This window comes from Pseudorasbora parva, chromosome 2 (assembly GCF_024679245.1).
Source record: "Pseudorasbora parva isolate DD20220531a chromosome 2, ASM2467924v1, whole genome shotgun sequence".
Classification (NCBI taxonomy): domain Eukaryota; kingdom Metazoa; phylum Chordata; class Actinopteri; order Cypriniformes; family Gobionidae; genus Pseudorasbora; species Pseudorasbora parva.
In genome coordinates this window covers 45,753,984-45,779,594 of record NC_090173.1, presented here as the reverse complement: position 1 = coordinate 45,779,594, position 25,611 = coordinate 45,753,984, and the positions used below count along the sequence as shown (strand labels likewise).

The 25,611-nt window shown below is 39.7% G+C and overlaps 1 protein-coding gene across 3 annotated transcripts; it reads left to right on the top strand.

The window, feature by feature from the left end:
• Positions 1-18: 18 nt before the first annotated feature.
• pdgfab (platelet-derived growth factor alpha polypeptide b) lies at positions 19-21,154 on the top strand. Of its 3 annotated transcripts, none has more exons than XM_067429022.1 (7): positions 19-644; positions 1,698-1,797; positions 7,587-7,712; positions 9,172-9,359; positions 18,124-18,253; positions 18,751-18,871; positions 19,790-21,154. In XM_067429022.1, exons 1-6 carry the CDS (start codon positions 582-584, stop codon positions 18,831-18,833), a joined length of 690 nt encoding a protein of 229 aa, XP_067285123.1. In that variant the 5' UTR covers positions 19-581; the 3' UTR covers positions 18,834-18,871; positions 19,790-21,154. The 3 variants fall into 3 exon arrangements, with proteins under 3 accessions (XP_067285123.1, XP_067285122.1, XP_067285125.1); XM_067429021.1 differs by having other exon boundaries at positions 31-644; positions 9,169-9,359; positions 19,790-21,151; XM_067429024.1 differs by lacking the exon at positions 18,751-18,871 and having other exon boundaries at positions 33-644; positions 9,169-9,359; positions 19,790-21,148.
• Positions 21,155-25,611: the final 4,457 nt, after the last annotated feature.

The window sequence follows — 25,611 nt, the reverse complement described above, 5'->3', positions numbered from 1 at the left end:
GCCAACCGCCTCGTGCGCTCATCGGTGATTACCGGAGCGCGAGGGGAGGCGCATATATCCCGCAGATCAGACGTGCTTGAGACAGCATTCAGTGCACGAACTCTAGAGACCAAGATCAACTCTGAGCTCTTTCCTTCTGTTTTATTCATGGATACTAACCTGGGATTGTACTTTCACTGCATGACGACCTACTTCTTGAAGATCCAGTGTTGAGCTCTATATGAGGTGCATGGACTCGATTATAAACTTTTGTGAAGAATTTCTCTTCTAGTTTTATTCTATAAATTGACATAGGCAATGCAAAAAGGTTTCTGTCTTTGGATTGTTCAGGCTTGGACAGCCATGACGACCTTTTGCAAGCTAAATCACTTTTGAGATTCAGGACGTTTTTGGACCAGTACCAGCACCTGGAGTACCAGGACAGTTTGGATTCTCCTCTATAGACTTGAGCTGGTGCTTCGGGTCATTTAAAGGGAGATCTCTTCAAGGTATGGTTCTGGACTCTTTGCGCTCAGGAGCGGTTCCAAGGCTCCTACAGTCTTCATCTTTCTTATTGGGTGGAAAATTGACATTGGAAGGAGATGAGAACCTTATTCTGCTGCTTTCTGCTCCTCACCTCGCACCTTCTGCTGGCAACTGCTGAGGTAAAGTGCCAAAGATCTCACAAAAACCGTGTTGGGACTAAACGAAATCTTGTTATCGTATATCCACAGCGAAGTTCTGGATAGTATTATCACACTAGAGTTTATATAATCCACCTTATATAGGCATAGCACTTTGAATGGAAACGATGTCATTTTTTTTTACCAGTCATTTTCCTGATGTGGTTAATACATGATCTCAGTTAAATAAATCTCAGCTTCATATCATTCTTTATTTTTTTATGGTATCAACTCAACAATTTTGGTTGCGGGTTAACATGTGATAAGCAGATCAGCTGTTCTCTGGAATATTTACAGCGTTTATTTCGATTATATAGATTCTTTCCGGGGAGCCTAATTCTACCAAATGGATGCCCGTTTAAGATCTTTATAAAACATTACATCATTCAAAAATAATTGCATTGTGCCATCATATATATCTATATTTATTTGTATGAACACTGGGATAGATAGGCCTGTAAAAAAGTAACAGGGTTGCCCATTTTCGAGGGGTTTTCTAGTTCATCTAGCCATTACTGACCTTGTGAACAAGCTGATTATTTCTACAAATGTCCACTTTTCAGTAAACAGCTGATTTACCGCACAAAATCATGGTAATGGGGTTGACGATTGAAGATCGCCCCCTACTGACAAACCCATTAACAAAAATATCAGGTTAAATTATAATAAAAAGAGGAGACGCTTGTCCTTAATGTATTCTAGATGCTGTCATTATAACTCATGATTTTTTTGGCATTGTGCATCAATTTAACGAGGGATAATTTAGATATAAATCATTGTGTCCACTAAAATCTGAAAGGAAAAAATATATAAATATGAGGAGAATAGATTTTATTTCTTCTTTTAGTCACCCTACTTTTATATGTAGGCTAGCCTGTATATAATATTGTTTTTATTATTATTTTTGCATTATACATGTACTGGATTTTTGTTGATGTGTAGAAAGATGCCTATTCCGAATGACGTTGTCAGTGTTATACACTTAAGAGATTTGTCAAATCCAACGCAGCATTTGATCTCTCTTTATGTCGGCAGAAGGAGTTTGCAATCCCTCAAGATTTCATAGACAGACTGTCCCACAGCGAAATCAACAGCATCAGCGACCTCCAGCGGCTACTGGAGGTAAATTCCCCAGGTAAATTCTGCTCATTGTCTTCTTGACACCTCAGTGGACTTTGTTCAGTCGTTAATCTCGTGTGCTCTATCTTAGGGCTATTTACAGGTGTTTGTTGTAGTTGCTGTGGTTTAAATGTTTCGGGCACATGTCACAAAGCCGTGAAGCTGTATTTTATGAGTGGCACAAAACAATTTAAAGGTATCGTTTATACTGGCCAATGGGTGGAGAGTCATAAATAGTTCTTTACAGATTGCTTCTGTTTTTAGAGCGACGCATATGTCCAGACTTACGTCATGGCGAATGGGAAGCCAAGTTTTCCTATACTTAAGCTGTCCGCAAGTGGTTTCATTTGCCCACTATAATTTCATTTACAGGCAAGTTACCGGTAATTACACACACATACACACACAAAACCCCCCAAGACAGTATAATTTGGGGTGTGTGTGTGTAACCAGTCTGGTTTCTGCGGTGAGACCATAGGTGTGATAGGTGTGCGGAGGGATGGGTGGAATAATGATAACAGATCATAAATACAAGCCCTCCAGACATTTGATGTTGCAACAGGCGTGTAAAACAGTAACAGTAAAGCACATGAGGGAAATATGCTTTATGCAGGGTTGAAATCTCATGTTCTGCTGCTTGTTTGCCTCCTCCTTCTGTGTCTTCTTCACCCTCTTTTAGTTTGGATAATATTACAGTGATCACTAACACGAGCCGTCTCTGAGTTCACTTGAGCTGGTATTTACACAGACACTCGTAATATATCAAACCCTCCTTTGAAGTTTGATAGAAAATATCAGCTTTTAAAAAAAGCTTTTTGGCTATTTGGGCTTTTTGTTTCCACTGATGGTTAGAATTAGTGTGCATTGCAAGCATTAATTAATGTCTTTTACATGCTATGTGGGTTAATCTCACCACACCTGTCAAGAACATGTTTGGGTCATATTTCACTCCAAAAAAAAAAAAAAAAAAAAAGAATGAATATATATATATATATATATATATATATATATATATATATATATATATATATATATATATATATATATATATATATATATATATATATATAATTGTATATTAATATATTATATATAATTGTATATATTGTGTATATATTTGCTTCATTTTTTTATTTTAAAATGCATTTTTCATGTCACTTCAGGAAAACCCTTCATCTATCTATCTATCTATCTATCTATCTATCTATCTATCTATCTATCTATCTATCTATCTATCTATCTATCTATCTATCTATCTATCTATCTATCTATCTATCTATCTATCTATCTATCTATCTATCTATCTATCTATCTATCTATCTATCTATCTATTTCTAGTAGATTTAAAAATATCAAGTTTTTAGATTTAGTTCTCTAGTAATCAAATGTTTATTGGTATGGACATAAATCAGGCTGTCTGACAGACACCCAAAGACTAGTAAAAGATGCCTGACGCCAGTGATGGTATATTTTCAGATCTTTGTTGCAGTAACAGCACTTTTTAAGTCAGACTCTTCAACGCTGTCGCCTGTCAGTCAAAGATAAAGAGGACTTAAATAGGTGTTTTTTATGTTTAGCGTAATCCTGAAGTTTTTGTTTCTTAATCATAACCACTCAGGAGCTATAGCCGAGATCAGAAATCATTATAAAATGCAGAGTCCATTGCTGAACTGACCTCAAAAGCATTTTGTCCGATTATTGATATTGTTGCGAGTGTGTTCCTGTTTTCCGTTCGGATTAGTCTCATTTAGAAAGCTGCAGCGGGCTGTTATCCGTCAGATCAGAGCGCTAACCTCATCAACTGTCCATATGAGGAGCGAATGATGAGAGGAGGAAGGCACAGATAAGTATCTCCTGCTAATGGACGGATAATTAGAGGTCATAAATGCAGTGACAGTGATTTAGGGAGGAAACGGTGTCTCTCTTTCGGTGAGGTCATCGCGCGTGACCTCTGCGCTCACCTGGAACAGGCTGCACTTGTTCTGCGCCTCCCAGCAGCCTTTTAACTTATCAACATCCATCTGTCTGCCACTCCTGTCGCCTCACGCTTTCACATCCAGAAGAAAACGGCACAGATGGAGGGACGTACTTTTTGTTTGATGAAAGGACAGCTGTCAATCCGTGAAGAAGGGCTAATGTTGTCCTTTGTAATTCATTCAGAGAAAGCACACACAGAGAGGGAGAGATAGTTCGAGGCAGAGGGTTTGATGAGGGTTGTGATGATAGAGGCCTAGCGGTTGTTAATGCAAAGATTATAAGTTCAGAACCAGCAATTTACACAGTTACTGGAAGAATGCTTTCATCAGCATTGTGCAATCATAAGGAGAGCACACAAAAGGGGGTTACTGCTGGTAGAACGTCCTTGTAATTATTGTGCTTCAAGCTAATGTGGATAAAAATCACCTGGCATATGATACTTGATGAAAATGTGTCAGTTTACAGTGTTAGAGTGGAGAGGAGTTGAAGGAATAATGCACCGAAAGTGGTACTTCTGTCATCATTTAACCACCCATTTGTCTTTCCAAACCTGTATGACTTACTTTCTTTTATGGAAGAATGCTGATGAAAAAAAAACTTAAAAAAAGAGGGATATATAAACTGATCAGGCATCACATTATGACCACCTTCCTAATATTGTATTGGTCCCCGTTTTGCTGCCAAAACAGCCCTGACCCATTGAGGCATGGACTCCACTAGACCCCTGAAGGTGTGCTGTGGGATCTGGCGCCAAGATGTTAGCAGGAGATCCTTTAAGCCCTATACATTGCGAGGTGGGGCATCAATGGATCGGACTTCCCTGCTGAAGCGCATTATCCTGCTGAAAGAGGCCACAGCCACCAGGGAATACCGTTTCCATGAAAGGGTGAACATGGTCTGCAACAATGCTCAAGTAGGTGGTACGTGTCAAAGTAACATCCACATGGATGGCAGGACCCAAGGTTTCCCAGCAGAAACTGCCCAAACCATCACACGGCCTCCGCTGGGTTGCATTCTTCCCATAGTAATAATAATAATAATAACAATAATTTGTTCGATTTATATAGCGCTTTTCAAGGCACTCAAAGCGCTTTACATTGAAGGGGGAATCTCCTCAACCACTACCAATGTGCTGCATCCACCTGGATGATGCGACGGCAGCCATATTGCGCCAGAACGCTTACCACACACCAGCTGATTGGTGGAGAGAAGACCGAGTGATGAAGCCAATCAGGAGAGGGGGATGATTAGGAGGCCATGATGGCCAGAGGCCAATGGGCAAATTTGGCCAGGTTGCACCCCTACTCTTTTTCAGAAGGACATCCTGGGATTTTTAATGAGCACAGAGAGTCAGGACCTCGGTTTAACGTCTCATCCAAAGGACACTGCTCTTTGTCAGTATAGTGTCCCCATCACTACACTGGGGTGTTAGGACCCACACAGACCACAGGGTGAGTGCCTTAGCTTCAGTGGGAAACCAGTCTTGGGCTGCAGGGTGATATGGCTGCTGGTTGATAGTGCATCCTGTTCCCCAGGTAAGTGACGCACACATAGCTGGCCATCCACGTGATGTAAAAGAAAACATGATTCATCAGACCAGGCCACCTTCTTCCACTGCTCCGTGGTCTAGTTCTGCTCACATGCCCACTGTTGGCACTTTTGTTGGTGGGGGTCATCATGGGCACCTTGACTGGTCTGCAGCCTCATACACAACAAACTGTGATGCACTATGTATTCTGACACCTTTCTCTCTGAAACAGCATTTATTTCTTGAGCAGTTTAAGCTAGAGCTTTGTCTGCTCATCGGACCACACCGGCCAGCATTCGCTCCCCATGTGCATCTATGAGCCTTGGCCAACCTTGACCCTGATGCCGGTTCACCACTGTTCCTTCCTTGAACCACTTTTGATAGATACGGACAACTGCAGTTTTTGAGATGCTCTGACCCAGTCATCTAAGCCATCACAATTTGGCCCTTGTCAGATTTGTTTAATGTTTTTAAATAAATAATATATAACATTTTTGCAAGATTTTTTAAATTGCATTAATAAATATCTTTGTATACACGACTGATAAATCCAAATAAACCATAAAAACCCATACATTTTCAAATCAAGCGACAATCTCAAAGCTCAAAAGCTCCTTCACATACTGGTTTGAAACAACATGAAGCAACATTGTTCCATTTCCTTCCTTAACAAAATTTCACAAAATGTTCATTTTTGGGTGCACTATTCCTTTAATTGTACTTGGACAGTAGCTCTTTCTACCATTTGGCCATCTTGTGTTTTTGAGTTTGAGAGAACAAAGTTCTTGAGTTTAACATCATAACACTGAGTTTTGATCTGAACATGAGATAAGGTGTGTTGTGCAGGATCAAATGTTGAACTCTCTCTCTCTGCGGGTCAGTGCTTACTCTTTGACTGAGTCTGAAAAACAACTTAAAAACAATGGCCTTCCATTTGGTAGGAAAGATGAGACGGACCAGAGACACAGAACAGAGTGGGGCTTTTGTTGACATGTCACTTGTGTTTCCTGCTTCAGGACTGTGTGTGGTCATGCAGTCTTTTAAGTTCAGAGAGTGTGTTTGGGTGCTTTGCTCTCTCAGCATTCCTTACGGTCCCACCCTCGTCGCTCAGAGCTAGGCGCAGTTCTTCTGCCAGTCAAAGATTAGTCAGTTTGATGTTTAACTGTGCTACATGGTTAAACTAAACCCAGCTAAAATATCTAGAGAACAATATCAGATAACCATCAACCAGGGATATATTATATATATTTTCTGTATTGTATATTGTTAAAAAAATGTGTGTATATATAAAAATATAAATATGCATGTAATATATAGTGTCAATTAAACGATGAAATAAACAAATACAATAATAAAATAATCGCAATTAATCACATACTAAATAAAAGTTTGTGTTTACACAATATATGTTCCATCTGCTTATGACACTTTATCATTAAATGCAACTAATGAACTGTTGGTAGCTTATTTACATGTCAATCTGATAGTCACTGTTGAGTGGTTCTTTTGACAGAGAATCATATCATATAACGTATCATATCATATATCATATCATAAATTATCTTACTGTACCTAAATGTCTATCCCTCAAAGTGCAACTTGTTTATGTCTATAGGAATAAAGGAAATTATGTCATGTTTCTGAGGACAAATAATGATAAAATTATATTTTTATATTTTTAAGTGTACCAAATTCTTTATTCAAACATGGAAACAGTGATTTGTATCATTTGTCAGGCTCTTTGTTGTTGGCTATGTCACGCATGAATTCAAACCTTATTCATGTGAACCTTTTATAAGCATCATAAATGGTTTAAACAGCACTTAATAACTGAACTGATTTTGCGTTCAGGAATCCTACAGTCCCGCCTCTTCTTTAAATAGTGTAAAATGGTTATCTTACTCAGTTGTACCAGTGGCAAAACCACTGAGGTTGTCAGGAGTTCAGATTTGTTATTTGGGCTTGTCAGTGGTATAAGACATTATAATAAACTTGGCAGCCACATTCAGGGCCAATATGACATAGTTCCTCCAGAAATCCGTTGTGATGAATTTCCAATTAAGCTCTCGAATAAAGCAGCCATTGTTTGTGGAAAAATGAGTTTCTGAAGAAGGAAATTATTTCATGCTTTGGTGCCACTCACGGCAGTGCCATTTCGCCTCGAAAGGCTGCAGGGCATCTACTGAAGACTTTCAATAGCCTCATTGTGGATTGGTCTTGGCTTTAAAGAGGGGGGAAAAGTGATTTGTCTTTTCGCTGAGTAACATGAAAGTAATCTGGATAACCTGTGTTTTGATGAGGTCCTGGAAATGAGGTGATTGAGGAGGTCAAACAGAAGCACCATCAGAAGAGCCATCACTCATATAAGGCGGGTTCCTCAGATCTCAAGAGTCTGCAGCTGTCCCACAGACGGAAGAGGAGTGTCGGTAAGTGTCTGCTCAGAGACAAACGTTCAGTTTAAGAACTATTTCATAAATTAGTAGGCCTAGTTCTTGCTCTGTAATCGGATGTGATAAATTCTATAGTTTCTTGGCATCCATAAACAGTTCATGAAAAGATTGTTGATTTATTGCCAGTCGCTGATAGTAGTTTTACTATTGCCATGGTACATCTTTAGGGGTCCTAGCATTTGTGCATTGGAATTTACTAAAATCTATTACAAACACCCAATCAACCACATAGCTCATAGCTCATAGCACATAACACATGCAAGTCAGTAAAAGTTTTTTTTAAAGGATGCCTCTATCTGATCAAAAATGCAGTAACAACTGAAACATTGAACACAAAATAACTGTTTTCTATTGTAATATATTTTAAAATCCAATTTATTCCTATGATCAAAGTCACATGATCCTTCAGAAATTGTTCTAATATCCTGATCTGATGCTCAAGAAACATGTATTATCAATGTTGAAAACAATTGTGCTGCTTCATATTTGTGTGGAGACTATGATAAAATTTTTCCTTGATTCATTGATGAATATAAAGTTCAAAATAACAGCATTTTAATAATATTTTAATAAATAATCAAATAAAAAAAAACTGAACAATGTTTAGTAAAAGTTCAGAACAGAAAAATATTAAATAGTTGAATTGAACTGATATACCCAGAACTCGCGTAATAATAATAGAGTCAGAGTTTTATGTAACGTAAACTTCTAATATTGGTGTAACTCCAATTTTGAGTGTATAAAAAGCAGAGAATGTCACAATGATTTGGAGGGCAACTCTTTATTTGATTGTACGTGAAAGTATTTTGATTGGTGGTACACACACTTATGCGAGCCAGGAAATTCCAAACATTCAGAGTTCAAGTCACAGCTCGCTGAACTGAACAGAGTTCACACTGGCACATAGAGCTCTGACATCCAGTCTTCCTTCCCTTTCACATCAATCGTGGAGTGCAGCGGTGTGTGCATGTGCCTTTGTGTGTCGGGATATTCTGGCCCCTCTGTACCTCCCAATCACTCACTCAAACACACAGAAAAACTGTGCAGGCCTCAGAATAGCTGTGTGCCATTTCTGTTACAACAGTTGCTCAGAGTCTAAACCCCTAGATTGAACGCCGATCTCTGCGCTCTGGTCTTATTTTGGGTCAGGTAAATATTAAAAACCTCTTTAATATTAGCCACTCTTGCAGTTTTAAGGGGCCTTTTTGTTTACCTGGATGGCATCAGTTACAGAGACGCATACAGGCACAATTTTTATATTATAATGTATAACTGCAAAAATGGAAATGCAATACTGAATGATCATTTCATTTCATTATTTTATTTTATTTTGGCATGGTTATGCTTGTGCTAATTGATAAAGCTATGTCTTAATTGTATCTCACCTTCTAAAATATAAATTTTTCTATGCGTTCCTATTTCTTGTGTCCAGTAGAGGAGGCGGTACCCGCCATGTGCAAGACACGGACAGTGATCTACGAGATCCCCCGCAGTCAAGTGGATCCCACCGCTGCAAACTTCCTAATATGGCCTCCGTGCGTGGAGGTGAAACGCTGTACAGGCTGCTGCAACACCGGCAACATGCGCTGTCACCCCTCCAAAAAACAGCACCGTACTGTCAAGGTAAAAGCAGTGTGTCCATAGTCCTGTGAAGTCATTTCAGTATGGGGTTAATGTTGACAATATAATGTCCAGATACGCAATTCAATATTTGATTTGTTCTTTAAAGCTACACTGTGTGATATTTTCCCCCATCTAGCGGTGAAAAGGTATATGACCATCCAGTAACTATCAGTTTCTGTTCCTCTCAATTCTGATTTCGGTTTAATTCCTACGGTGGCCGATTTAGTCCAAGATTAACATGGCAATCCCCCTCTTCACATTCGACACGGTGCCATCGAGTGTTAAAACGCAAATGGCGAAGCTTGAATTTATGGGTATGTCCTTCTTTGGCTAATGTACTTTCAAGATGGAGGAGCAACATGGCGAACGGTTTTCGAACCCCTCACCTGTATGTATTTTCAATGGCATATTATAAACTTACGAGAATACTTTATTACTTGAAAGAAGTAAATGTACATTAATGAGCACATATATTTTTGAAAGAACTAAGTGTTTTTAGCTAAAAATAAACTAAAAAAGTTACACAGTGTAGCTTTAATTTGTCAAACTTCAAACATCTTGTGCTGCGTTCCACTCCACTTTTAGACACGCACTTGCGAACTTCCCAAAGCACTTCCCCTTTGGGAGAATCCCTGCCGCCATTTTGAAGTGAGTTCCCCTTCCTGAAGTAGACAAGGGAAGTTTATATGGACAGACCCTTGCTCCCTTGACTTTGACCGAGGGAGCGAGTCTACCTCATATGTACACTTCATATACCGCAATACAACACGATTGTGACATCACCGCATACTACGTTTATTTACCCCACCACAAACAACTCTATGATATTTTAATTACTTTTTAAAAACATTTAAAACAACCCAATACATATACACACCTATATACATATACAATGCTGAATAAGACAATTTCGTAAAGCAAAAAAAAAAAAAAAAATCAACTCCACTGTGGATTCCAAGTGATCAAGGGCTTAGGGCGTTCCAATTCAGTCCATCGCCAAGGTTCAGCCCGTAGTGGACACTCATGCAATGTAAGAAATGACACACATCTGACTGAACGAGATGGAGGGAAGTTAGTGAGTGAAGGGCATAATGAAAACAAACTAGAACGCAACATTAGATGAAGGGCAAGTAGTACAAAATATCACCCACAGCAGGACCACACCTGCTCCAAGCCACAGCCCTTTTTAGTCTCACATAAAGTCTGCGTGAAATGGAAGTTTTTTCCTATTGTGACGTATGAGTGAAACAGACAAGAAAAAAATGTAGGGTTTGACTTGATTTTGTCCATGAAGAATTGATTGAGTGGTTGCAATTTGCTATTGGTGGATCTCATGTGAGATTCAGATACAGGTTGTCCCACCCTCACGCCAGTAAACACATCATAAGAAAAAAGACGAGATGTCGCTGAAAGTGAGTTTCTTTAGCTTTCATTAGATTTCTTAAAGGGGGGGTGAAATGCTGTTTCATGCATACTGAGCTTTTTACACCTTTGAAGACTTGGATTCCCATCCTAAACATAGACAAAGTTTCAAAAACTAATGTTGGACGTTTGATGGAGTATTTCTCTGTTAAAAATACTCCTTCCGGTTTCTCACAAGTTTCGGAGAGTTTTTTCGAGTATGGGTCAGCTTGACGTTAATAGATCGGAAGGTCCTTGTATGGGCCGTACGGGCTCTTCTCCCGGTAGGGTGCACGCGCGCGTGACTAGATCGAGAGAGAGGAAATGCACGCTGTAAACAGTCTCTCAGCTGCAGATCCAGTCGTCCGTGAACACTTATGACGCGCCGCGCTCCACTTTATTCCTATGGGTGACATCAAGCGACTTCAACGCTTCAGCACAGCATTCCGGGAAGGCAGCGCTGCATTTGAACCGATTTGAACGCAGAAATGACGGGAAGCTTCACAACATCGCTTCAGTCGCGTCTCAAAGTGGATTTCCACGCCACTGCTGTCACATGACTTCACCAAATCACACCAAAGAAGTGTGTTTTTGACGGAGCGGTCCCAGCGATAAAGGTTCGGTCCTGCTTTGGAAGCACTCGGTGAGTAAAACTGCTTCAAATGTCTCTGCTATTGGCTACCGTCGCATGAGTAAACATCAGTAAACGACACGATCGCGTGCTTCGTCATTCAAATGTGCTAACGGTTACTCCATTGTTGTTCTGTATAACACTAGTCTGACTCTGACGTGCAAAACCGTTTTGCTTGCTACCTCTAAGGTCTAGTCACATACAATAGTCCATAAACCGAATCATGTCCTCATAAACTGCGCGTAAAGACACACAAAGGCCCCTAAATACAGTACATACCACAGAGACGGACGTCCTGATGTTGCCGTTTCTCGTGTTCAATTTATTTCTGCCTCAGATTTGATTCTGGATCATTATCTGTATTAGCTGAGATAGCCATGGACTTCTCCACGCTTGAGGACGTCACCGCTTTGTGCACATTCGTCATTCTTTAGCTCCGCCCACACGATACGCCTCCAGGCGCTCGGTTTTTTCCGGAAAGACTCGGTACAGCCCATATTTCTTTTATAAATATGATAAAACTAAAGACTTTTCGGAGATATGAAGGATGCAATACTACTCTATAGGTACTCAAGATTGACATGAGATTGACTGAAACTGAGTGTTTCACCCCCCCTTTAAGGATCACGTATAACACTGAAGACTGGAGTGATGATGCTACAATTCAACTTTGCCATTGCAGTAATAAATTACATTTCAAAATATATAAAAATAGAAAAGAGTTAAATTGTAATAATATTTCAGAATTTTTACTGTATTTTTCATCAAGTAAAAGCAGCCTTGGTTAGCATTAGAGACTTCTTTTTAAAACATTACTAAAATCTTACCAAAGAGCTTTTGAGCGGTTGTGTATATACATTTTTTATTTATTTGTGCATTTATTTATACTCCACAATTTTCTGAATGGATGTTCAGTTGATTGTATTTTCCATATAAAATGAATACAGACGTTAGTCTTGTAAGTTTCTTTTCCAGCGCCAAGCACAGGGATGGGTTGAGAATATATTATGTGTGTTTCTTTCCAGCTATGGTTGTATATATTTAAGCAAATGCCCTTAAGAGATGTATTTACCCTTCTCTTACTTTTTCCTTCTCATCCTAAAAAAGGAGCAGGTCTGCACAAGCTACTGCTGTTCAGAGCCGTGATATAAAATAGACAGACTGTAAATAGGCCTCACTGCACAGGGAGTGTGTGTGTGTGTTTGGCCACATTTCTTCTGTACTTTGGTTCATTGCAGTGATAAGGTCGTTTCAAAGCAGACACGGCTGGGTGTGGAACATAACACCAGATAATGAGTCTACCAACACTTACTGGAGTTAAACTTCACCTAGCCTGTCTGTCTGTCCGTCCGTCCGTTCTCTCTCTCTCTCTCTCTCTCTCTCTCTCTCTCTCTCTCTCTCTCTCTCTCTCTCTCTCTCTCTCTCTCTCTCTCTCTCTCTCTCTCTCTCTCTCTCTCTCTCTCTCTCTCTCTCTCTCTCTCTCTCTCTGTATCTCTGTCTGTCTGTCTCTGTCTGTCTGTCTGTCTGTATCTCTCTCTGTCTGTCTGTCTGTCTGTATCTCTCTCTTTCTCTCTCTGTCTGTCTGTCTGTCTGTCTGTATCTCTCTCTTTCTCTCTCTGTCTGTCTGTCTGTCTGTCTGTCTCTTTCTGTCTGTCTGTCTGTCTGTCTGTATCTCTCTCTGTCTGTCTGTTTGGCTCTCTCTGTGTCTCTTCTCTTTTGCAATCTTTATATCTTTCTTCACGTTTTCTCTGGCATTTCTCCCATCTCCCTCTCTCTCTTTCACAGTAGTGATTAAGCTGTTACGTAAAGTGTAACAGGAGTTGATGGCTGCTCTGTCTTCTTATTACCAGCGCAGCATATTATTCTGATGGATTCTGTTCAATTCTTTGACCTAAAGTTGCTTTAAGGCAACTCATCTGATGTTCTTGTCATGCTAGTACAGCTCCTATCTGCTTGAGTCGGAACTTGAAATCTCCAAACCTGTAGGCAAGATTATGTTTCAGAAATGTCACATCAGCAATAAAATAGGACATAAATGTTGCTTCTTTATTTCAAATCAGGCCAAAATTTTCAGGTTAGGTGGATGTTTGAACACTCTTTTAACTAAAATCAGCACTTCCATTCCTGCAGGCGAAATATTGAGAATATGTTTCATTGAGTTCATATTTGTCCACCTCCTTGTTCTGTACAGTCTCTTTCACCTCATTTCCCCTCTCCTTCTTCCCTGCTGTAGTCCTGGTGTACGCTACTAATGGTTTTCCCAGAACTGCTGTGTTGCAGGTTTTCTATTAGCCTTGCTAAAACACACACACACACACACACACACACACACACACACACACACACAAACATCAACACACAGTACTACAACAGGTGCTATTGGGGGAGGGGGGAGGAGCTGGAGGCCAGACAGAATAAACCTCAATTTACAGTGAGGAGACTCAGATCAGACCTGCAATGTGATAGAAAGGCCACATGTAAACATCAAATACCATAAAAACAGGTTTGATATTTTATTCAGGCTAGCGTGTAGACATACTATAACTGATAAAACAAAGTATCATTTGAAATCAAACTGAAATCAAATGTTTAAAGTACTGAGATAGAGATTGAGTCGTCAGATCACTGCTTATTTGCATGAAGTTGACCTCTGACTTATTCTTTCCAATTGTATTGTCGCTGAATTATATATCTTAAGATACAGTAGAATACACAGTGGGTGAAAAATGGTTGTTAAAAAAACTAAATTATGACTCTTTTTGGTGATTATAGCGTTTTGTTGATGCAGGTCTGGAATGACTTGACTGTGGGTAAAAAATGACAGAAGTTTTATTATTTCACTATCCATTGAGTCTCTACTTGATGTCTCTCTATGTGGTTTTCTCGGAGGTTTCGTATCAGTCCATCTCTGAATCAGCATACCTGAACCTAAACTGAGCAAATTGGAAAACGTATCCTTATCCATCAACAATGAACAAGGAGCGGTGGTTTCCTTGAAGTAGGCATATCTAGATAGGCAGCTGAGAGCGCGTGGGTGCTGTTTATTTTATTTTCATCGCTGGTAAATCAGACTGCTAAAGTTACTAAATGCGGCACACCGCTGTTCTTTCCTAATCAAGAGACTAAGTGAGGATATTCCTGATTTGGAATGTTTGCAAGTGAGTGCAAGAATACAGCATGTGATGTGGTTCAAACGGCGAGTGTTTATATGTTGGGATGAGCCGGATTTGGATTCCTCCTTTGGTATGAAGGGAAATCATACATGGTTTATTTTGGCACTGGAAGCATGAGGTGTGTTGCGAGTGTTGGTTTTGGGTACTAAAGAGCCTCAAATGGCCCAGGTTAGTGAGGATACGGGCCCCTTCTCTGACGCAAACGCTAAGGAAACACAAATAGTGCTAATCCGAATGAACGTGGCATTAATATAGAAAATGAAAACAGCAGAATATTCCAAAAAACATAGCTCTGTTTTCAGAGATACATTTACAGCAAGCTCACATTAACAGTGTCTGTGAAGTTATGTAATGATATATAATCTATAAATAGACAAAGGCATGAAGTGTTTTAACTTTAAATAAAATTTAAACATGCAAAATTATGTTTACTGTACAATGGAAGTCTATGGACACTGCAGAGGGTTTAAAAAGATTTGTAAAAAAAAAAAACATGTAACTCATTCTATTAGTTGTGGACCTTTATGTCACTGGTGTAATTTATGTATACATATTTCCTCTATGTAACCAGGCCATTCTGGCATATCCATGTGTATATCATGTTAATATTTCTTTTGTCATGAAGTTAATATGTAGGATTTAACTTTGCACAGATAGTGATTTTATCACTCTAGTCTAATGCATGTGCCAATAATTTTTATGTATTTTAATATTTATTCTATAGTGCAATGTCTTCCCTATACAGGCATCCAGTATAAGTGCATTACTGTAAATGCATTTTCTCCCGGTTTAAACGACAGTTCTCAACACAGCATAGCATTCAAATATAAAAGCAATGAATAATGTGTGTCTCACACTGTGAAATGCAAGGGAAATGCAATTCTCCTTCCCTCTCTCTCTTTTTTTTCTTGTTTGTTTTTGTTTGCATGTGGTGGGCTGTAATTGCTGTCATATCTATAGTGTTCTTTTCACTCTCTGCCTTTCTGCTGGTGTTTAGGGATGGTTTTAAAGGGCTATGACAGGAAGCACAGATTAGATCACCTTTTTTCTTTATCTTCGTGATTGTCTGAGTGCCAGTGTGTGTTTTACTGCAGATATTTCACCCATACTCTTTCTGTAACTCTAGACATGCAGGTCATGAGATAAAAGTTTCCCTTATTCCCCCCCCCCCCCCCCTCTCAGCATCCCTTGTTCCTGTTCAGGCCTCTCTTTGTCACTCACTCAATAAGAACACTTGCTCCCCACACCCCTCTTTCTTTTCGGGTCGCCCCACCGGTCGTCTGCCTGCCATCGGACCCCCGCTCTTTCCGCAGCTCTCGGTTTCGCTTTATCCGCAGCGTTTTGTCGTCAGATTTACCCACTGACAGATGTGTAACAAAACTGCCCGTCCCCTGGCTACGTGTCCATTTCTCTTTGTTCTCATGCTAATTACCCATGATGCACCTCTCCTGATGCCCGTTCTTTCTCTCACCCTTTCTTTATCGACCTTTCTTGCGGGGAAATCCCAACGCCAATTATCCGGACCCTGGACAATAGTCCTCACAGAGCGCAGGCCGAGTCAGAGGGGGTTGGGGTTGCTGGAGCTGGGGCTGGATCAGATGTCACACCATTAGTTCGCTGTGCTGGGATTTCGCAGGGCTTTCATTGCGTTGAAAAAGCACAGTGGTTTATAAATAGAGCTTGGAAGGGCCTCCTGAGAAACTTGGGGCTTTTTATAAAGCACATTTGAGTATGTGGGCGAGCGCATGTGTGAAGTTCAGGCATAGTCACGGTCAGACTTCAAACCGAGATGCAAAGGCAATGATAGATTGAATTTGAATAGATATATCGGGGCGGGGGCAGCAAAGGATGATGTGAGGACTCTTTTTCTTATTATGACCCTTTCCTGAACCCCTTACCCAACCCCCCGACTGGTTCTCAAGCCCCTCAATGTCTGTCTCACCCATCATCCTCAGTCTCAGAACATTCTTGCACGCCACAGGCTGTTTTAGACTTGGCTCTGTAAATATAACCAGGCACAAGAATGTCCAAGAGGAGGGAGAGGTGGGCAGCAGACAGAAGGAAAGAGGCATAAACCTGTAAACGGGTGGAGAGAGCGACTGGAACTGGCCTGACTCACTGTCTCTCGCTGCCCACTTTCATTTTGACGCTCTGTATGTTTCTCTATAGGTTTTGTGGGAATTTCCAAGTGTTGCATCATTTGTTCCATAATGTTTAATTACATTTGCACGGTAGACTGAGCTTTTATTTGCACTCTGTGCGTCATACTTTTAGTGATTGTGTTTGAAGCCGGAAAAATACCCACACAATGCATACTTGAATGCTTGGCCAACCCGTTTCAAATGCTTTATCCCTTTCTGCACACTCAATGCATATCTATACATATTACCTCTTACAAATGTCTGTTCAATTATGTCACATGTCTTACAAACTGGTCAGTGAAAGAGACTTAATAATTGTTGAAAAACTCTTGTTACATATATGTCACCTTTCTTTATACATATGTCATCAGGTCAAACAGTTTGCAGTAGTTCTGGTCACATTATCATTGTGACTTTCTCCAGTTCTGAATGTGCCAACTGGGAACCGCGTATGAGCTGAAGTTTTATTATGAGTATACCTGCAATGCACAAATATACCAGTCATATTGCAACGTTTAGGGCAGGGTTCCTCAAATCCATCCCCCTGGAGTTTCCTCGCCCTGCAGAGTTTAGCTCTAACCCTAATCAAAGACACTTAAGCAAGCTAATCAAGATACTACATAAATACAAGTAGGTGGGTTTAATCAGGGTTTGAGCTAAACTCTGTATGGCAGTGGTCCTCTAGGGATATATTTGAGGAACCTTGGTTTGGGGTTTATGTAAACAGAACTAATGTGCGTTAGTGTGGCAGTTGGGCCACTTCCTATTTTATTCCTGATGGAGCAAGAGAGGAGTTCCATTCCTCACCGCACTACAGAACCTCTTTAATAACCCATAAAACCAAACTGCTACCAAATTAAGTGTTTATTTCCATACTAAAAAAGACTATCTTAGAGGTGATTCACACAGAACGTGATTTTGGTGTGGGCAGCGGAATGGGGAAAAACACACAATGAAACTGGACTTATTTTAACTTGAATGCCACGTTTTGTCAAATTAAAAAATGGCACCTTAGACATCATTAATTAAAAAACGAGCAGAATAGGTCTAAACATACCCCACCTACCCACCATGAATGCAGACAGCCAAGCAATAGCAGAACAATGATAAGGAATATGGGCCTAAGCGTTAAAATTAGCACAAAAAAGTCGACATCTGTTTAAGACTGTGTGGTTATTTTAAGTTCAGTGTGCTGCAGTGTGGCATTAACTGTGGAATATCTAACTGTCTTTGGCTTATTGCCCAGGAATTGTTCTACATATTTATCCACTGTTTACGCCATTTGGCAGTGTTAGCTGAGCTAACTGGTCATGTAGCACCCTGCCAGTCAAGAATCTGTGCTGCTAAAACATCAAATTTGAATTCCATTAATAATTATGTATGGCAAAACTATACACAATCTTTCGCTTTTCTTCCAGGTGGCGAAGGTAGAGTTCTCATCACGCAAGAAAGCGAAATTGAAGGAGGTACTTGTCCGGCTAGAGGATCACCTGGAATGCGTGTGCACGTCACAGCATCATGTGATGGAGCACGTGGAAGCAGACACAGGTATATAAATGTCATGCATACATTCACAGAATGTTTAGCCTGGTCTTTGAATGACTGTTTGGCTATGGAGTGTGCACTCAGCGGCCTGTAGCATTGTGCTGTCATCACAGACAAACACACCTGTTGGTCAGTCTGCTATTGCTAAATGTCAATGTTTGCGTGAGCTTGTGTTTTACTGTGCTGGCCAATGATGCAACTGAATGGATAAGAAAGACCACAGGTGTGTGTGAATGCTGGAGCACGTAGAAGTGTGTCTGAGGTTTCTCCTTCAGGTTCAACAGGTTTCTGCTTTTGTGTGCTGAGATAAAAGGGTTGGAAGCTCATAAGGCTTAAATATTTATGAAGTGCAATTACAGTCTGTTTTACACCTCCCCGAGGCCATAAATTCTTTCTTTCTTGCTGGCTTTCTTTCTTTCTTGCTTACTTTTTCTTTTTTTCAACTTCACCACACTCTGCCCATCATCTGCTTGCACCCTTCCCCAAACTTGTGTTTCCAGGCCCACGCACAGTTAAAAACGGTAAAAAACGGAAACACAGAAAGCATGCAGTGGCAGCACAGATCAACAAGGATATTCAATAAAAGGCAAACATTTCCTGAAAGACCAAAATATCCTGCAGGTAGGACAGCTGTAGGCAGAACCGCTGCCACTTCTCAACCAATCATTGGCATGATCCAATCAGGAGAAAGAGAGAGATGTCCAATCAGAGTCACGCAACACTGAACTAGAGAGACGTTTGCACTGTTCAGTTTTCGCTTTGCTGCATGTGTCACGGGTTTGTCTGTTTGATGCAACTTATACCATGAAATCAAATTGTGTTCACCATGTATATAATTTAGCTCTATTCCAAAACTAAGTGAGCTGCCTTGCTGTCTACTACCTATTTAGGCTACCTTCTAAGACAACATGATCGTATCTGAAATGGAAGTGATTTCTTTTGGAAAGCTTTTCGTAGACAGCAACTACACACCCTGTCCCGACTCCAGTTTATTCTAATTAATTGTATTAGCATAGCACATTTTAAAGGCACTTAGCTTTGAATGAAATTCTAAGTGCTTTGCTTTGCTTGGGATTGCTTTCTTTAAGAAGGATTCATGCATTGTTACATTCATTTGATCAATGATCATCATATGGTTTTTCCTTACCTTTTGACCTTCAGAGCATCTTTATGATACTTTGACAGCATGATGCCTTTAAAATGTTGTCTAGCTAGGCAGCTCACTAGGTTTTTCATAAACAAGTTTGTTTGTTTGCCTTAATTTTGAGTCTTTGTGTGGATTAAAATGTGTGAATTGATGGTTTGGTGAACTTGATCACAAATATTGTGTTTTTCACATTGGTCTTTCTTTCTTAACTGTGCACACTGCCCGATTAACACACATTAAAATCACTGTGTGGTGGATATGTGTCACTCAAACACAAACCGCATGTCTTACTAAGGAACAAATCACAGTCAAATAACTTTACACCTGCACCAGATTCAACAAAAAAGCAATTGCTTGCTAACAGCAGTTTTGTTTTCTTTCTCTCCCTCCAGTGGACATGAGGTGAAACCACATCAAACTAGTGACTGAAAGACAACAGTGGCTACGCAATGCTCCAACAGCACTGGGACTTCGACCTCTGAATTCTGACCCTACTGACTCCATTGCTGTTCAAAAAAGATACTGTTTCCAGAGGAACATTATACACAAACACAACACCAAAGGTGCTTTCTATGTACTCTGTCAAACACTGAAGACAAACAAGATTGGTATTCAGTTAATTATTAAGTGGTCAAACACTGGGCGGAAATGGAACTGAAAAGGGGTGATCTTTGTGTCGTCTCCCTGTTGGTTATGTATACAACTCTCGTAAAGGTCAAAGATGAGGAGAAAGTCTTTTGGAGAACACTAAGTTTGTAGAGACCATGAACTTCACATGCTTGCATTTGGATGCACACAAGCTGGAGTCTAGATGCCTTCGAAGGATGAACTAACTCAGTGGACTCAAGTCATTCAAAAAGAGGAAAAGCATATTAAGGGATGCACTGTCATATAACCTTACTAAAATGGAAGACGCTATATTCTGTTATTCTCTTCCTTTGTCCTCTTGGGTCCAGGTGTGCCATATTTCCAATGTGCCTCTAGAAAATGTTGTCCTTCCGAAGAGTTCAACTGCCTGTCCACGAACAAAGACTTTCAGAAGGCAGTGTTTGCAGTCATTATGCCAGAATAAAGTATTTATGTATGCGATCTCTCCTTCTCACCCTCTCCGTTTCTCAGTCCAATGTAAGAGGAGCTCATCTGGAAGTATTAGCAGCATCATTGTCTCAATATTTCATATCATTCTTGCTTATATTTTACAGCCTATCTCAAACCTGGAAATATGTCGTAGGAAGACATATGTAACAGACAGTTGTGGAAAGATGCTTTATTTTTGTTAAAATATATTTATAATGCAAATGTAGAATCAAGCAGGAAGTATGTTTATGTATTCAGTTATTGTGGTGTAATGGTTGTATGATGGGATGAGTTGACCCTTCGAGAGTAAATGCTACACAGTAAGCTATCAACAGGTTGGCCATCACACAAGGTCTGATGGCATCATTAGTCATAAGATGTTGGTTCATAATTTCCTCCTTTACTCACCATAACACAATAGTATGCTAACATACAAACATAGACAAAGGTCATTCAAATAACCAATAAACACTTACCTTAGGTATGAATCTTTGTAATAAATAAAAATATCAAAACAAATACAGAGAGTACATTTGAATCATATTATAAAGACACCAGAAATGTCGGATTCTGTTCATTTGACAGGACCACACACCATTCACAATGGGCCTCAAATTGTCCAATTTCTGTGTAAATTACTCATCAAGCTTATGCCTTAATACATCAATATTTTTCCCTCGGTTTACACAGAAATGCGTTCAGTGCTTGTGAAGGAAGATTGTTGGCTATGAAAAGTGTTTGTTAGGCTGCGTATATGGATTACACCTTTGTTAAACTGATTATGTGAATGGTCATGTAAATGCTTTAAACAGTTTGACATTTTCCCAAAAGAAGACAGGGTTTTCACACTGTATTTAAACACATTTAATCCATGTCGTTCACATGTCTGTTTACATTTTGATTTTTTTTTAAAAGAAGAAAAATCCTTTAATATCATAAATGTGGTTTGTTGTGCATGTAAACAAACATAATGTTTCATGGGCAGCAAAATGTTAGATGGTGTTTAACAGGAACTTCTGTGCATTCAGCACTCTGAGAGATGAGTTTGTACATTGAGATCTCTGAAGGCTGTATTTATGACATTTACAGTCTTGTGCAAAAGTGCTCAAGTAGGAGCTTTCATGTTCTTCCAGGCCAGTTGTTGACTCTGGCGTGAGCAGTGTCTTGCTGCAGGGACTCGACTGGTTCTTGTCATTTTTGACACATGCCAGACAGATGGAGGAGTCCTGGCACTGTTTCTATAACAAAGTTTGGCACTTTGTCACACTGCTGACCCCCAAGTGGCATGTCTGGCCATCTAAAGAGCACCTGGATGGCTGATTCCCTGTGAATAACAGCAACAATCTGTGGAGACAGTTGAGGGGGTGGAACAAAACTTTGACTTGTTTTATTCTTTGTGCCTTAATGTCTGTTTTGCATTTGTAACTGTGAGTCATGCAGCAGTCCGTCTGGTACAACCCATATTCACTTTCTACAACATCATGGGTGTTTGACTAAAATATATACAATTGGGATTAAGTTGCTATTTTGTGGTTTCAATTACAACACGATTAACCAAATGTGTAGGGCTGGTGGTATATTTGTTTGTCTAGTGGTGTGTGAACTGATTTAGCTACTGCGGTTTTGTTATTGTTCCGTAGCACTCTGTCGCTTTGGCGGCTGGTGATTTAGATTGTTATGTTCAGGTGCTGGAACCTGCAAGTCTGTTCAGTGTTTCTATACAGAACTGCTTGTAAGTTTCGACGATGCAATTAACTTCTGTCAGTTGCTTAAATTGTGGCATTCTCTGGTCACACGCACATTCTCCTGTTGTCCCAATAGGAAGTACATCCCGACCATAGTCTTTTCCACCTCTGTTTTTTTTTTTTTTTTGTAGAGTGCATTCCTACTCAACATCTTGCATGTCTAGAGTTGTACAATAACAGGACACAGGATTGCGGGCAATCATGTGTGGAATACAGAAACTTTATATGGAAAGGTAGTCTATTTATTGAACAAGTATAAGAACAAGGATTAAAATATTTCTGGAGTCATGCTTGCTATACAACTATAACAATGATTTCCTGTTCATTATAGATATAGGTCAGGGTTTGCCAACCCGAGATTTATGAGCCTCTAGAGGTGTATGATGGAACTACAGGTGGTTAGTGAGATTGTGATTGAAATGCCAATATAAAAATAAATGAAATAAATAATATTGTAGTTTTAATATTGCACTGTTCTTAAATATGAGTTAAGTTTATTATTAATTAATTATTGGTTTTGACAGGTTGGAACATTACTTGAAACTCTATATAATATAAGTAAATTATTTAGATAATAAGGATAATAAGGGATAATAAGTTCCCCACCTCTGTAAATGTATAGGACAATAATTTTTTTCTTTACTTTATCCCAACCACTAGGTTTAACATCACGTTACACATGGACAACTACCAATAATCCTATAATTTCTTGGAATCTGGGTCATATTTGTTATTTGAGTCCATTGTATCTAAAAAATTGTATAAAAATTACTTGTAATCAACCATGTAATCAATGCTGCTTGGAGGTTATCTAGATGGCATTAAAGAAAGCATTAAGACAAAAAGGCTCTAACTTATGCACAGTTTGCCCATGGAAATGTGGCACCACTCATTTACTATCTGGCACATCCTCTTATAAGGGTGAGGCCAACCGACTGTCCTTTACAATAAGTGTTATGTGTAACCCCTCCTGTTCGAAATTTCCTGCCCTAAGAAGGACTCGAACTCGGGTCAGATGGCATGAGAGTCAGACGCTTTAACAAGGAGGTATAAAGGCTGCAACCTCTAGCGTCAGTCGCTTGAACGTGTCTTGAGGTCAGAGGAGTGAGGTTTACTTGCATAGTGACTATTAGCTGGCCTCTGTTATATACAGTGGGTATGGAAAGTATTCAGACCCCCTTAAATGTTTCACTCTTTGTTCTATTGCATCCATTTGCTAAAATCATTTAAGTTCATTTTTTCTCATTAATGTACACATAGCACCCCATATTGACAGAAAAACACTGTTCACGTTGTTGACATTTTTGATGATTTATAAAAAAAAAAAACCTGAAATATCACATGGTCCTATGTATTCGGACTAGAGCTTAGATCGGGCTCAAAAAATCAAGCCCGATCCTACCTGAGCCCGTGCACCAAGCGGCAACCTCCCTTGGAGGTCTTGAAGCCAATGCCTTAAAATGATGTTCGCTCAAATCCAGCCTAGACATGACATTTATCTGTAGCTTACTATACTTATTTTAGCCATTAAACAATGTTTTTTTTTCATATTTATGTTTAAATATTATATTATTTTTTACATTATATCTGATTATGATAATGCGAGTGGGTCAGAAATCAGAAGTTTTGTTTTGTAGAAAGCATTTTCTTTCATTTTGTATAAATTGTATCTTAATTTTAATAAAGGTGTCTTCGGCAAATAGGAAGCAAATAGCAGACTTTAATCGTGACGTGAAGTCACGGGAGGGATCGCTTTCATTGCTCATGAACTGGACTGCGTCTTATAAATAAACCAAAACTCAGCAGACTATTTGCCTCACATGAAAAATATGTGTATAGAAAGCTTGAAATGTCCACTTTTAAATGAAACAATTTGAAATAAAAAGATTTAGTTAAGCCAGGGGTCCCCAATCTTGGTCCTGGAGGGCCCTGCAGAGTTTAGCTCCAAACCCAATCAAACACACCTAAAACAGCTAATCAATGCTAATCAATGCCTTTATAGGCATTGATTAGCTGTTTCAGGTGTGTTTGATTGGGTTTGGAGCTAAACTCTTCAGGGCAGTGGCCCTCCAGGACCGAGATTGGGGACCCCTGAGTTAAGCAAAATGCATTGTTCACACAAACAGCTCATGACTCATCATCAGTGTTTCTGTTCATAATGCTGGGCTCCATCACTGCATGTGCTGTGATTTTAACATGCATTTTACACTAATCCTGGCTTGTGGAACTTTGTAGCCTACACATTTGTTTCTAAGTTGTAATATTAGTTCTTACTTAACTAAAAATATATATTATTTATGATTATGGCATAGGTTTCTGCCCACCAGATTAGACTAATGTAAATCCGGCCATCTGGGCAAACTGAGCTATCTGGGGAGAGGAGCCTTGGTGGGAGAGGTAAAGAAGAACCCAAAGATTACTCTGGCTGAGCTCCAGAGATGCAGTCGGGAAATGGGAGAAAGTTGTAGAAAGTCAACCATCACTGCAGCCCTCCACCAGTTATGGCAGAGTGGCCCGTCTGAAGCCTCTCCTCAGTGCAAGAGACATGAAGGTTTGCTTAAAAAAACACCTGAAGGACTCCAAGAAATAAGATTCTCTGGTCTGATGAGACCAAGATAGAACTTTTTGGCCTAAATTCTAGTATGTATGGAGAAAACCAGGCACTGCTGATCACCTGTCCAATACAGTCCCAACAGTGAAGCATGGTGGGGGCAGCATCATGCTGTGGGGGTGTTTTTCAGCAGCAGGGACAGGACGACTGGTTGCAATCGAGGGAAAGATGAAAGCATTCAAGTATAGGAATAAACTGGACGAAAATCTTCTCCAGAGTGCTCAAGACCTCAGACTGGGCCGGAGGTTCACCTTCCAACAAGACAATGACCCTAAGCACATGCAGCTAAAATAACAAAGGAGTGGCTTCACAACAACTCTGGGACTGTTCTTGAATGGCCAGCCAGAGCCCTGACTTACTTAAACCCAATTGAGCATCTCTGGAGAGATTCAGTATTCAATGTTTTTCTGTCAATATGGTGTGCTGTGTGTTTGTACATTAATGAGAGAGAAAAAATAACTTAAATCATTTTAGCAAATGGCTGCAATATAACAAAGAGTGAAAATTTAAGGGGGTCTAAATACTTTCCATACCCACCGTATTCAAGTGTTTATTTTGAACTAGGGCATTTCATTTTTCATTTTCATTTTCATCATTGTCATACAACACATGTATTGATTACTGAGGTTTGAACTGGTATTTGAATTCAGAATCTATTATGCAGGAAGAGGACATAAGCAACACCCCGACTTCCTACACCCCTGACTATATGTTCATTGTGGAATTGGCGCTTCTGAGACTGAAGTGCTTTTTAAGAAACCTGTACCTACAGACCATAATT